This window comes from Manacus vitellinus, unplaced genomic scaffold, assembly GCF_001715985.3.
Source record: "Manacus vitellinus isolate BGI_N305 unplaced genomic scaffold, ASM171598v3 scaffold_23_pilon, whole genome shotgun sequence".
Classification (NCBI taxonomy): domain Eukaryota; kingdom Metazoa; phylum Chordata; class Aves; order Passeriformes; family Pipridae; genus Manacus; species Manacus vitellinus.
The window spans coordinates 5,644,009-5,658,969 of record NW_021939718.1 but is presented as its reverse complement, the minus strand read 5'-3'; the positions used below and the strand labels follow the sequence as shown (position 1 = coordinate 5,658,969).

General features: G+C 41.1%; 1 protein-coding gene across 1 annotated transcript; it reads left to right on the top strand.

Annotated features, from left to right (window-relative positions):
* The first annotated feature begins 1,193 nt into the window (after positions 1-1,193).
* Positions 1,194-10,429, top strand: STARD4 (StAR related lipid transfer domain containing 4). The gene is made up of 5 exons (XM_008921432.3): positions 1,194-1,433; positions 3,911-3,960; positions 5,059-5,185; positions 6,275-6,389; positions 6,949-10,429. The coding sequence occupies exons 1-5, from the start codon at positions 1,329-1,331 to the stop codon at positions 7,173-7,175; spliced, it is 624 nt and encodes a 207-aa protein (XP_008919680.1). The 5' UTR covers positions 1,194-1,328; the 3' UTR covers positions 7,176-10,429.
* Positions 10,430-14,961: the final 4,532 nt, after the last annotated feature.

Here is a 14,961-nt window from a genome sequence, read left to right as displayed (position 1 = left end):
GACAGGACCTGCCCTTCCTAAACCTGTGCTGGCTGGGTCTGATCCCTTGTCCATCCTGTAGGTGTTGTGTGATTGCACTTAGGATTATCTGCTCCATAACCTTACCAGGGATTGAGGTCAGGCTGATAGGCCTGTAGTTGCCTGGGTCCTTTTTGCAGCCCTTTTTGTGGATCGGTGTGACATTCACCAACTTTCAATCATTTGGGACCTCCCTAGTGAGCCAGAACTGTTGGTGAATGATGGAGAGTGGCTTGGCAAGCTCTTTATCACCCTAGGATGGAGCCCATCTGGTCCCATAGACTTGCAAGGACCCAAGTGGCTCAGCATGTTGCTGTTTCCTCCTGGATTACAGGGGGGCATCATGTCCAGTGTATAAACTGGGGTAAGTTGACTGGAAGGGGCCAATCTGCATTGGGAAGAGGTGTCTGGCATTGGTCAGTGGGTGGTGAACGATAGTATTGTACATCACTTGTTTTTTTCCCTTATAATACTTTCATTTACCATTATTACTGCATTTTTACTTCATTTTCGATTATCCAAACTGTTCTTATCTCAAACTAAAACTTCTATTTTGATTCTCCTCCCCATTCCATCGGGACTGGGGGAGTGGGTGGGGTTGGGAGATGGAGGTTTGAGCGGGCGACTGAGTGGTGCTTAATTTCCACTACACAAGGTGATTCTACCGACAAGTAATTTATCTTTCGAACACCCGGGGACACCAGTACGGATCGACAGCGACAGGCACACATGAGCAGCGCAGCCCTGGCTGGGGCCGTACCGCGTTGTCACCGCAGATGACGGAGTGCAGCTCGGCGCTACCAGGACGGCAGGGAGCGTCCCCACGCCCATCCCGGGGCCAGGCGTGTCCCCGCCGCTCCATCACTCCACTCGCTCCACCTCAAATCCCTGTGACGCGCGGCCGCACACACGTGGTACGGGATGACGGAGGCCTGACGCGCGGCGACGGGCGGACCGCGCCGATTGGTCTGCGGGGTCCGACCGAGCTCTGATGGCTGTCCATCATTCGCGCGGCAGGCGGGGCGCGGCGCGTGAGGCCAGGGGCGCGAGCGCGCGGGGCTGAGCGCGCGGCGGGGCGCGCGCGCCCGCCGCCTTCCCAGGGCCGCCGTTCACAGGGCCCCGGAAAGTCAGAGAGCTCCGCACGCCTCACTTCCTCCGCCGGTGCCTGCAGCGGGAGATGCGCGGCGGTGGTTTCTGCGTCCTTTGCTTGGAGCGCGCGGGCTCGGATGCCCCGTGCTGGTGTCGGCATCCCTGATCCCGCTGCCTTGTTCCTGGCGTGTGTGTAACTGGGCATCTTTGGAGGGAAGCAGATGGATCCGCTGCCGAATCCGTCCCCCTTGGCCACGAGGCTGCGGAACACGCTTGTGCGCTACCACGGCATTGCGGACGGAGAGTGGAGGGTGGCCAAGAAAACCGTGAGTGCTCACCCTGGGCAGTTTTCCTGGTCCGTGATCCCGGGGAAGCTGTTGTGGATCACTCTTACGGCGGAAAGAGCCTATTGTGTGTGAAAATCTTGTCCAGTTCCTGCGGGACTTTTGGTGAGACAGGGGCTGTGAAACCTCCCTTCTAGGATAGAGCATCTCTAGATGGCTTGTTACCTCCAGGACGCAGTTTGTGAGCATTAGCGGTCAGGCATGCTTTCATTTTCAGCGCTGGACACACAGGAGGATCGCTCCTCTAATCATATGTGTGTCCCCTTCTCGGCTCAGCGTGCTAATATTTACTTAAAATTTTACATATTCAGCAAATGTCTTACATGTTCACTCCCTTTCTTATAAAGTTCATACGTATGTTAATCCTAAGAAGTTCTTCGGCCCCATATTGGTTACTAGGGGGTCTTCCGGTGGTCTTCTGGAGGTCTCTGGTGGTCGTCTGGAGCTTGAACTTTACTTGAACTTGTCTGTTGAACAGCGTATTTACAGCTGATTATAGAGCGTCTTTGTTCAGCATCTCTTATCCAAAAACTGGCTACTTACGTTTCCACTACTTTAACTAAAGCATTCAGAAACTTGCTTATTCCGCAACTACCTGAACAGAAACTTACATTGTAAAGGCCGATAGAAAATGACTGAACAATGGAGAATTGCTGCTCTCAGGCTGAGTGTGTTTTTATGGTTGCAGACATACTCTTGTCATTCCTTCTACCCATTTTCAGGGAAGTGTCGCACAGAAGGACCCTGCCTGGGTAGGATTATAGGCTTGATTTAAAGCAAAATGTGAAATAGCATTGGTAGTGCTGCAAGAGGCTCAGGTGTACTTCCAACAAACCAGCCACAGCCTGTAGATAGGATATGCCAGCCTCTTGAACGTTTTTCTCAACAGTGCTTGAACCCATCCATCAGACTTCAGTTTCCAAATACCTTCCTCTTAAGAAGTGAGGTAATTCTCAATTCTTTTTCTCATATTGCTTCACATTTTTGTTGCCTTCAGAGCCCCTACATTATGCTAAGTTTCCTAAAATGAAAGGGAATGTAGTTCCTGCTTTCTCCAAGCAGTTTGCCATACTCTTCTTTTGAGCTGCCTGGATTTTTATGAGTCCTGCTTCAACAAGCTAAATAGACTCTGCTGGTGCATCAGTTCTAGGCTACGTGAAGTTGTTAGTCCTGTCCTGCATAGAAGGTAGAAATGTATTTGGGTATCTCAGTGTATCAACGTGGTAGACTAATGTGGTAAATTTCTATCTTTGCCCTTTGGTTACCTTGTTTTGAGTGGGACTTACATTTATTTTTTTTCCTTCATGAGCAGACATTGATAGGATAGAGTCAAGTGGTCCAAATATAGCTTGATTATTTGCAAAATCAACAAATTCACTGTCTTGAAAGGGAGGAACAGAGCATCCAAGCCTTTCAGTCTTCCAATACACCTATACCTCTTCTGCTCTACTAAGTATTAAGGCTGTTGTATTCCAGTGTTGTTATGTCATTTACTATTGTATTCCTGTAGGAAGTAACCTGCATCTCAGTGTTTCAAATCATATTACTCCCCAGATTTTACCCCTGTAAAATTTCTAGTTTGACTTTCTTTTTGCCTCCTTCTCTCTGTCTCTTCCTCCCTCCCTTTCTCCTCTCTTTCTTCCCTCCCTTCTTTTCAGTTTGGTACTGTGCCTGTAAAAGACATTCAGAGCTTTACCAATAACCAGGGAGATGTGTTTTGCTCCAGAATATCTTAAATAGTTCTGGATGAAGTACTTAACAGTGCTCTTCTTTAGGACATTTAGTTCTTTGTGCTTATACAATCATGACTCCAAATAAAGCAGTGCCACATGGTACTGTCTTTAACACCAAAATTCAGAGATGTTGTACAGAGGCTTCATTTAATAGTTAGGCAAAAATCAGAAGATGCTAGTTTCGTTATTTTCCTTGTGTATCTTTAAAATAAATAGACTACTGCTTGCAAGAGACTTTTAGTGAGGCATTTAGCATAGAAGGGTATCTTAAGCTTCCCCTTCTGCCACTGTCAGCACCTCCTGCACACATCTGTTTGGTCATATGTTGCAGGAGTGCAACCAGAAGTTGTGTGGTCTTCCTGTCCAAGTAGCATCCAGATAATGGCTTTCCAGTTGCTTTTAACTGTAAGGCTTTGCCTGGTAATGTGGTTCCGTCATTCTGTGTGTCTTCATAGCAAACTGGCTTGGCCGACCAAGCCCTATTTCTATGCAGATTTTTAGCATTTTACACTGAGGAAGGCAATTGTCTGACTTTTTTTTAAAGAATAGAATATTACAAGAGATATCTGAAACATCTCCCAGGTGCCCCAGTCAATGAGACTTTGGGGTGAACCATAGTTAGTGGTAAAATTGGTTGCTTTTCATCAGGAAAATTGAAGCATTTTCTGAACATCTAATAATTATATATAAGTGACAATTAACATCATATCTTATATTTTCTTTCAGAAAGATGCAACTGTGTGGCGTAAACCATCAGAAGAATTCAGTGGATACCTGTAAGTTTGCCTGTAGAGCAGATGATTTTTTAAGGTTCCACAGGTGCACTTTATAGAATTTAAAAACTAAGATTGTGAATTCTACAGCCCTCAGCTACAGAGATTCTCCAGAGTAGAAGCTAAATGGATTATCTGTTGTACCTAAATTATTTCTTTGCAGTGTTACACTTTGATACTTTATTACTGCATGGTATTTATACAACAGACAGTGAAATCTGTGGAACACATCAAAAAACTCCCACTGGCTGAAGTGGGCAACAGCATCTGCCCAGAAATGATGACCTGCCTGCAATAGAGTAAAATATCAAGTGTTTAGTTGTGGAAAGAGGTGTGACACAAATGCCCTTCCTGTGTGAGTTTCTGTCTCTGGGTTCTCTTGGTTAGGTTTAGGCTACAGACTGTTTAGAGAAACAGTTACTAGAAAATGCTACTCTGAAGAAACAAAAAGTCATGTGAAAAGGTAGTGTTTGACTAGTTATCTGCAGTAAATAAGAACATCTTAGTTAACACAAAGTATTTTGAAAATAATGGTCCTGGTGGATTTTTCACCTTCAGGAACTGGAGGCCCAGTAACTCGAGTAAACAAAAATTCTAGAAAGAACTGATAACAAATGGATGTTCTGTAATGTCTGTACCAAATTATTTTATTTGATACTTTTATATGCCGCTAAAGCATAATATAGTTTCTCATTAGCTTGCTTTTACTGCTATTACTTCTTCTTTATGACAAATATTGTTCCCGTTGTATTACTGATCTTATTTTTTCCTTTTTAGTTTTACTTGTCCCTGGTGAATTCCCTTGCCAGCCCAACAAGAGGAGCAGAATAACAAGTTATTAGAGAAATAAACAGATTAATTTTTATCTAAGGAAGGATTTTGCCATTTAAAAATATTTGCAGAAAAAAAGACAAGGTTTCTCAGAATAACATGTATTGCAGAGAAGAATAGATGCACCCATAGGTCTTCTTCTGTGCTGTTTTTCTGATTCAGTTGTCCACTGTCTGTACCTCCAGGTACACTAACATGTAATTTTACTGCTGCAAATTAATAGGATATAAAAAATTTCTCACTGTTAAATGTAAACATATATTTCTCTAGCTACAAAGCTCAAGGAGTGGTGGAAGATGTTGCTAACAGAATAGTGGATCATATTCGCCCTGGACCTTACAGGCTAGACTGGGACAGCTTAATGACTTCAATGGACATCTTGGAAACATTTGAAGAGGTGAAGACTTGTCTAGATTCTTAAAGGAGATGTGTATAGATGAATATGTGAATTTAACAGTACAGCAGAGGAGTAATTCCTACAAATAGTAACATTTTTCATTCTGCATGAGGCATTGTGCATACATGCTGTGTGTGACCTCAGATGAGGCTTTCTGGCAGCACAGTCCCAATCTGAAGCTTGACGTTCATCTTTCCATCAATGCTAAAAATAGTCAATCACAGTTCTCTTGGACCTGGGAACTCTGATAAAATTCACAGATGAAGAGCTACAGTGTGATATTGTATATGCCAAAGCCTTTTCTTGCAACTTTCTTCCATCCACAAACAATCATAATCACACTTATGGAAGCTGCATCCTCTTCCTCTTTCTGAAAGGCTGACCTGTGTAGTGTGGCTTTATGCTGAGATACAAAACAGTTCAAACTGAGAGTCAGGACTAAATAAAGGAAGGTAGGTTTGAAGTTGATTACAGAAGAGCTGGTAGCATTTCTTTCGTTACTGCAGACATTCAGTATCACTTCAAACCCCCTCTGGATATCTGGCTTGAACGTGGATTGTCTTTTGCTCTGTTTCTTTAGGAAGATTTATATGACAAGGTATTTTTGCTAATTATTCCCTAAAATCTATGCAAATTCTAGTATCTTGTAAGAAAGCCTGTTTTGAAGAATTGTTCACATTCCATTTTATTTTTCACTTGGTAAATTAAAAGTATTTGACTGGAGCATCTTAGTAGCAAGAGAGTCCTCTTTCAATGTGTTCACGGTCCTTTCAGACTTCCTAAGTAATAGTGACATAAGAGCCAAATGACTTTCAATTCCCAGGCATGGCACAGTTCTCTAGTTTTAGATCTTTAAACCCTTATGGTGCCAGACATTTTCTGCTCTTGGCTGTAGACTAAAAGTCTCACAACTTCCAGTATTTAGATTGAAAATGGCACAGCCATTCAGACTTCACTGAGTTTGTTTGCACAGCATAGTTGACAGAGGCTGTGACCTTTGTGAGAAATGCTAGCTGCCTACAAGCATAAATTCCCCTGTATTCATTATATTTTTGTTTTCTCACTCTCTTTATTCTGTCACTCAACCAGAACTGCTGTGTGATGCGCTATACAACTGCTGGCCAGCTCTGGAACATCATAGCACCAAGGGAGTTTGTTGATTTCTCTTACACCACAAACTATGCAGATGGGCTTCTAACATGTGGTAAGCCACCTCCTACCTCTGCTTAATTCTTATTTTTCAACAGCTGCTTGGCTTAGGATTTGGTTCAAATGCAGTTTTGTTCTGCAGTAAACATTCCAAAAATGGTGTAAGATTGTCTCCAACAAATAAATTCAAGGTATTTTAACAATTTCAAAGGTATTTTAATGTTTTACATACTTAAAGGAGCGTACAAGTTACTGGCTTGCTTGTGTGCCAGGTTTCACTTATGTCAACTGTGAGATAGGAGTGGGAGAGACAAGTTGAGTCCTCCGACTCAGAGCAAACTGGGAGGAGCAGCAACTGGCTTCTAGTAAATGGGAGGAAGGTCTTTTTAATATCTAAATTTTTGCTCATCATGGTCTCCGTGCTCTGTTGTGGAGTTTGGATGAAGAGCAACTTTCATTCATGAAAGTACCCAGAAACTTGAAATGTGTCTGTCCCTTCTACTACATTCCTGAAGAAGAAGCAGCTTGTATATTTCAAATTTACTGCACCTGTATTTTTTTATTTGTGTTAAATTAATTTATCTGTTTGTTTGTTTGTTTATTTTCTTTGATAGGTATAAGCCTCGACTACGAGGAGGTGAGGCCTAACTTTGTGCGTGGATTCAATCACCCTTGTGGCTGGTTCTGCGTCCCCCTCAAGGATTGTCCCAGCCACAGCCTTTTGACAGGCTACATTCAGACTGAACTGCGGGGGATGCTGCCACAATCTGCAGTAGACACTGCTATGTCCAGTACCTTGGCCAATTTCTACTCTGACCTCAAAAAGGCACTCAAATCGTAGACAAACAGTGACTTAAAAGCCCGTGCATTCCTTGCAATCAGTTTATTATTATTTAGTTTTTGAGGTGATCCTTAGCATACATTCCCAATGCAAGATTCTTTCTGCTGCTCAACACTCTGCAGCTGTGTGAGAAATATCCTGAATCCATAAACCCCTGGCTTCCTCGGTAGAAAACACAAGATGAGTGTGTGCTCTTGAAAAATGCAGCATGAACTCAGCTCTATCCAACAGCATAGGTGGCCAAGTGCTCAGGATTTTGCTGGTGCAGGTTGCTGTACCGGCAGCATCTTATTGAAGATGTAATTTTGTTATATATATAGATAGATATAGATATTAACATTTTCAATTTGTTTAGTTTGTACAGCTGCATCTGTATTTTTTTAATTTGATTTGATTTATTGTAAGAATATTATATAGCTAAGTTGTTAAATGATACTATTCATAAGAAAGCTCTTTGCACTTGTTAGCAAAAATAAGTGTTCATTGTTGGCATTGATGTTGTAACTGTAACTTACTGTTGTGTATAATAGTCTGAGTGCATAGATAAAGAAATGCCCTTACAGCTGATCCAAAGCTCATTTAAGTCATCAGTTGTCTTTCCATAGTTTTTTTGTGGGCTTTTAATCACACAGTTGTCAAAATAGCAAACTTTCAGTGGATCTTCAGTGATACCCTGCACTTCTAAAGAATTTTTTACTTAAATTTGCATGCAATTGTTCGTGTGTGTGTGTGTGTGTGTGTGTTTGGTTTTGGGGCTGTGTGTGTGTGTGTGTTTCTTCCATAACTGAAAAACCTGGTTTTTTTCAGAATTTTTTAAGCAACAGAAAGAGCCAGTCATTTTTTTGATATATGGGCCTTGCTGTAGCCAACACAGACTGACAGCAGGCTGGTGCTGTGGAGTGTTCTGTGGTATTACCCCTAGATTACTCTTTGCAATAAATGAAATTAACATCTTTAAATGTGAGCAACTGAAGGCCAAAGCTCAAGCTGCAGAATTGCTCAGATGTGCTAAAGGGTGGAGGGCCCTTTCTTAAGGTCCAAATTTTTCAGGATATTCAGCAACCTAGTCATTCTGACAGGTATGTAGGAGGGGCACTCAAAAGATTACTCTGTGCTGCTAGGAACCTGAAATCTCTTTAAAACCCAAGATTAGGCTTTTAATGTTGGTATGTGTCGTGCTCAGGTGAGATTTTAATTATCCCTGTGCTTCACCAGTGCTCACAGGAGTGAGTTTAACTGTGTAGTAGTTAGGGAAGGTACCTTGAAGCCCTGATATTTTGGAGCCAGTTGTATGCACATAATCCAAGGACTGGTAATGAACTCTAAGAGAAAAAAAATTCAGATGAAAATTTTTCCCCTACAACACTGGCTTTTTTGACACTGGCCACTGTAGCTGAACTCTGAACAGTGAGGACTTTTCTTTCTCATTGCTCAGGCAAAAAGAGGTAGAAAACAGTGAGAGCTTTTCCAACGTGCTTCATGTTTTAAAGACCGTTAAAAACAATGCATCAAGCAGCCTTTGGTGTCTTCATAGGCAGAAAATGTTAACTCCCTGTTGGGTTTTGTTTATTCTGTAGTTCCCTTTACACTCCTTGGTGTAAATGAGGTCTAGGCACTGCAGAAAATTTTAAAAGGCCCCTGTTCCAAACACCCATTTTAGGGGCTCTAACACTTCTAGAATATCTATCCTTATTTAGTATTCAGTGAAATGTCTTTTTATGCTTTCAGTAAAGACAGGCTGGTGAAGCACAGAGCAGCTAAAGAAAGAAGAACTTGAGCTTAAATAAAAGAAAATTGCCAGTGTATTTTAAGTGTGTTGATGTTTTTAATAAAAATTTCAGTTCAGCTACAGAATAATACAGAACTAGAAGAAAGATGTCTAATTTCATAGTCTGTTGTATTTCTTTGAAACCAAAACTTAAATTTGTTTTGTATAGCTACAGGTGGAGAGGAGTGCTAGATCTTGAAGCACAGGTTTTCTTTAACAAGAGTACATCAGAACTGCAAGCCACAAAATCAGAGCCTTTTCCCACCCTGGCATTCTTTTCTTCCTAAGTTAGTGACAATCTAGGTGGAGCCAAGGCAGTTAAAACAGGAAGGTAGTTTGAAAGGACAAAGTGCAGGAACCCATGTTTTGCTTATGCAGAAGTGGGAGACAAAGTAAATTCTTTAGTATAGATTTCTGTCTCTTGAGTTTTAGAGCGTTTCAATTAACCTGGAATATAGTTATCCAGAAGCAACTTCTGAATAAGGTGGCCAAGAATAGCAGAGACCTGTTTTTTTAAGGGAAATGACATGTATATAGACACGTCAAAATTATTTTTATATGGCTAATACTTTTTAAAGAAATCTTAACTTTTTTAGGGATTTGAGCAATATGATGCTTTACTCTTTGGCACTTTACTAGGTGCTTTGTGTGTGTATGGGAGAAGTGACTAAAGATAAGACAATTTTCTTGTTTGACTTCTGTTCCTCCTCTAAAACCTCCAGCATTAAACCTTGCCTGTAGTTGTGCTCCTTATTTTACATATGCAGAAGGTAGAGACTGGGCTAAGTACAATTTGGGGGCAGTCCAAGGAACTCTACCACAGCTTGCTGGGAAGTGGACCACAACTTCGGATAGATACTATCTGCACAGGCCCTGATCACAAATATGATGAATTCATGTATGTGAAATACAGTGTATTTTGAAACAGGAGGCCAGGCCCAAAAGAGTTAACTAAGAAATTTGGGCCTGCTAACAAGCTACTAACATCCAAAACAATCTGTGCTTGTTCTGTTCTACTTACTGGACCAAAACTTAAGAGAATGGTAAAAGAACATGTAATAGGCCCAGAGGTAATAAATTAAGATGCAGTAGGATAAGGTAGACATTTGAATAGAAGAAACAGGCTGGAAGCCAAGGCTTTTTCCAAGCTTCAGTGAGCAGGTCGAGAACATTGGAAAAGAAGAGAGGTCAAGCTGAGAAAGATGAGAATAGCCCCCAGACCCATGGGAGGAAGATCGGAACTACCACCAAAATTGAAGGCCAAAAGAAGCACTACCCTAAGCCCCGCCTGAGCTCCACCTATACTCTGCCTGTTATTAATATGTATAGATAGATGTTGTAATCACTTGAATATACATTTAATCATATTTGAAAATTGTATAAAACCTGCTGATTCTGTGTGAAGCCTTTGAGCAAGTTTTTTCCAGCAATAGCTGGCTTGCTCCCAGCGCTGTCAATAAATACCTTTGCTGCTCAAAAATCAAAAGTCTCTGGGCAGTTCATTATTCCGGATTTTTCAGATTCAATTTATAAAACACAAAGGGATCATATAATTCCTCCACTAATCATGAGTAATCAGAATGGTTTTGATGGTATGAGCTGTTGATTCAGCTTAAGAGGTTCACTGCTGTAAAAGTAGCCCTAATTCCAGTGAAACTAGGTGAGCTGTGCCTATCTGCAGAACGTCAATGTCAGTCTATTTTAACAGTGTGTTTAACTTACTGTGTTCAGCACATAAGTGATTGTATTTCTACTTTAAATGCAGCTGCAGAATAAATTCAAGTACTGGATTCCAACAGACTCGTCATGTAGCTTTTTCAATTCTTGTGAAACCAGATGTACCATTCAGTGACTTTTTAGGGAGTTATATCTGATAATGTAGTTTTGGTGATCTCTAATGATATCAACTTGTCTCCTTAAATTTCAAAGCCATAAAGCCTGTTTTTACTTAGAAACTTGATTTAGGCCAAGGAAGATGCCCAACTCAGACTTCTTCTAGATTGAAATCTCTTGAAAACTGTACAAATAGAATTTTCTCAATGCTTCAATTCTAAAAATATATATACAGAGGGTATTTTTTATGATGACTGCATGATTGCTGTGGAAGAACTTTATTTGGCTTAGTATTACTTACCTTTTAGTATGTTTAAGAAATGGTTTATCATTAACATCAAAATGAAGTTAATCTTAAAAACGTGAGCATGTAGCACCTTGAAGGAGGCATATAGATTAGGTTTTATAAAACATGGAACATGTGTATTGACATGTGTTTAATTAGCACCTACAGAAACAAAGGAAGAAAATCTCTGTATTTTATGTAGAACCTTTTCTTGTTTCTCTTACTAAATTGGCATAAAAGCAGTAGAGTTCTGTAGCATTTGACTTCAATGGAAAGAGATGAGAAAAGGAACTGTGACCTCTGAGATATGGCAGGCTCTTGTATGGCTTGTATCATGTCACCTTCTGCAAAGTAGAGTAGGAATAGGTACAGAGACCACTTCAGATCTTTGGAAAATGATTAAAGTCACTAGTTAGAATTACTAAAAAAAAATAGTGATGTTTAGACCCATTTTCTGGTGAAAGATAATATGACAATGGAAGAGATTAAATCTATGCTAAATATTAACCAAAGTCCTAGAGCACAGTTTAAACTTTGGAATACATTCTGCCTTTTCCAGTCCTCATTGAGCTGTGGTGGTGATTTAGTTTTAAAGTACAGGGACTGATTATCATGGGGTTGACTTTCCTCAGGATTGTGTCATTAGTAGGGGGAAATCAGACACAGATCATAACAGCACCTGACAGGAGATACCTGTACATGTTTCACAGCTGACCCACACAATAAGAAATGTCATATCTGGGTTAAGGAGCCTCACATCCCAACAGATTATCCAGAAAAATCTTCTCCAAAGTAATGTTCTTTAACATGTTTCTTTCAGTATGTAAAGTCACTATGATGACCTAATAATCCCTGAAAATGTTTCCGTGATACAGGCGTCATAGGTGGAACTGTTAGAAGATCATTTACTGCCCAAAGTGTTATCAGAAAGTCACCTTGCTCAAGCCTTCTGTGGACCAGTTTGCCCGTGCCCTAGAATGTGTGACAAAAAGCACTTCCTGAGCTCTGTACCTGGGCCTTGCTGACCTGCCTGCCAGCACAGACCCCTCTCTGAGGCAGGTTATGACCCTAGAGAGCAAACTACTATGCTAAGATTCCCTGACTCTCTCAGTGTGTCAGTCTGAGTGCTGCTTTTCATTTGGGCTCAAATCAGGACTACAGCCAGTGTGTTACTGATTCTAGCTCCAAGGTACACTGGGGATGCAGGGCACTGCTCAAAGGGATTTGAGCAGCAGCAAACATGAGTATCCATGTTATTTGGGTACCATATGCCTCACAATTTGGAGGAAGAAGGAAGGAAATCACAGCATGCCTGTGCTGGAGCAGAAGTATAACAAATAAAAGTATAGAGAATTCACAGTGTGTGTACAAATACTGAATCATTCCCTAAAATCATCTGGGTATTTCAGACATAAAGCTTCCACAGTATGTACAATGTGTTGAAGGTAATAGGTGTTTGAACTGCTCAGAAGGACATAACTGCAAAACCCTGGAGCTTTCTAAAGAAGACTGCACTGGGCATCAACAGAAATGCAGAAATTTGTTAGTTATGGAGCAGCATGATTTTGTTTAACTGCCCACCTATCCTAACTTATGAGAAGTTCCCCTGACTTGTTAGTTCTTTCTTACTTCCCATGTTCTTGTTTGTCTTAAGCTCTCTGTAAAACTAGAATAATGTTATGCTGTATCATGAGCTTCTGCAGAGCTGTTTGATGTGCTACTTTTAAGAGGTCAGTCCAAAGCAAAAACACCTTGAGCTCCAGGGGGGGCTGAAAATCACCTTGATACATGCCCTCTTCCCTCCCTTGGACTTTCCACTCCCCTTTCCCATTCTTCTGTGGAGGTATGAAAAAGATGATTTCATGAAACTGTAGTAAGAATCTATGCCTTGCCTTAGTTTGGGAAAAGATTCAGCTACATCTCTGGAAGTGCCAAACCAGACCTTTTTTTGGAAGACTGTTACCATGCAAAATGTTCTGTGGAGTTTAGCATGATTTATTTCTTTGAAATTTTGAAAAATCCTCTCCCACAATCGGATATGTGGAGACTTTGCATTCAAGCAGTTTGCAAGACTAAGGAGTTGTAGGTGGCAGGAATAACAAGCTGCACCAGTACAGGACAGTGACTAACTGGCCAAGCTTCCATTCTTGCAAACTGAGCAAGAGGGAACACCACTGAGGGTGCTGAATGACAGGTGTGGGAACAGCACAGAAAAACAAAAAATAATCCTTTTAACACCTCAGTCATGCAAAGGCCTCCACTCAGGTACCACATGCAGCTTTGGGCTACATAGCTTTTGGCAACATAGTTCAAGAAAGAGAGTAGTCATCTACAGGTAGAAAATCCATATGCAAGCAAGAAGAGCAGTGAAAGAGCACATGCCCTCTGGGGAAGGACTTGGTTTGTTCTGCTGAGAGATGGGGATGCTGAACGAGGGACCATTTTAACAACTTTGATTTCATAATCACCATGATAGACAAACTGTTAACTGCAACAAAAAGACCAGAACTTTATAAAATACTTCTCAGTTAAAAGAGTAGCAGAACAATTTGATAGAGTGCAGAAGGAAGTGGTGGCATCTTCATCAAGTCTTTAGCAAAATGTGACACAAGCTTCTATCTCACATAACCCTCTCCAGAGCACAGGGGCAACCTGGGCAGCCCTCTAGTTCAGTACTCCACCACTAATAACATATTTAGTTTGTTACTCAACTGCTAAGTTTTTGAGGGAAGAGGAACAGGGGAAATGCTATGCCAAGTTGGAAACTGTTCTAGGCTTTGCAATATAAACTGGTAACACCCATGAATCACATCTCTCTGGAATGATGACTGTTGTTCCTTACTTACGCTGAGCAAATAATAGACGTAAGCATTTCTAGATTTACTAGTTTATTTAGCATCAGATCGGTCATGCAAACCACTTACTGAAAACTGATGTCCCAGCATCAAAGTATATTCTCGTGTCTTTATCAGCATTCCCATGCAAGCACACAGGCAGGTACATTGGTCCCACGCACAATACACTGAAATAACAAAACAGTCAATTTTTCTTTTCCGGTTCAAAATTCTCTCTGGTTCATTTGTACAGTATCAGAAAAGTTACTACATAAACAGGCTTTTAGTCAGAAGTAAAAGTGTACAGTTGAAAAAGCAGTCCATAAACTTCTATCTAGTTGCTAACATTGCTAATAGAAGCAAGCAGCATTGACAGTACAGGATTTCTTACACAACTAAGCAGTAAAAGAAGGACACAGGTACACAGGACATGGAGCTAATTTGAGAAAGTCTAATATATATATACATATATATATAACATATTTTTCATTGTTATTAATAAGAATCCAGCCACCATTGCTCTGAGATCAATGAGCTTCTGTAACAGGCTTATAAAATACTTTGTGTTACTAGTCAATAGCACCATTTGTCTGTTTGTCTTGGAAGAATCAGCACATATCCTAACCATGCAGCATATACTATTCTTGAATTAACAGAATCACAAAATTCCCCATTTACAGTCTGGTCCTCATCCAGTGAGGAGCCACTTGAAAGGCCAAGCCAGACACAAGCCCTTAGTGTATCACATTTCTTCAGGTTAAAACCAGCTTAAGCTGATGAGCTCCTTACTGTGGGTGTGGAGCAGCCAGCCAATCTCTGTTCAGTACTTCATGGGCTTGCAAGGGCATGGTGGTTTAGCTCCTTGAGACTAACAAACTCCTCCCCACAATGATTCTTCCCCTCCTCCCACTCCCTCATAGGCTGGACCAGACACCATTGCTGTTTTGCAAGACCATCCTATCAGTGGTAGACTTGGCAGTGCTGGGTTAACAGTTGACTCAATGATTTTACAGGTCTTTTCCAACTTGAATGATTCTATGGTTCTATGACTAGGGTTCATCCTCC

Bases quoted from the DNA above. Each gene is read 5' to 3' on its own strand.
- STARD4 (XM_008921432.3), top strand. From the start codon at position 1,329: ATGGATCCGCTGCCGAATCCGTCCCCCTTGGCCACGAGGCTGCGGAAC. The intron at 3,961-5,058 runs GTAAGTTTGCCT...ATATTTCTCTAG, and splicing joins GAAGAATTCAGTGGATACCT to CTACAAAGCTCAAGGAGTGG. The intron at 6,390-6,948 runs GTAAGCCACCTC...TTTCTTTGATAG, and splicing joins AGATGGGCTTCTAACATGTG to GTATAAGCCTCGACTACGAG.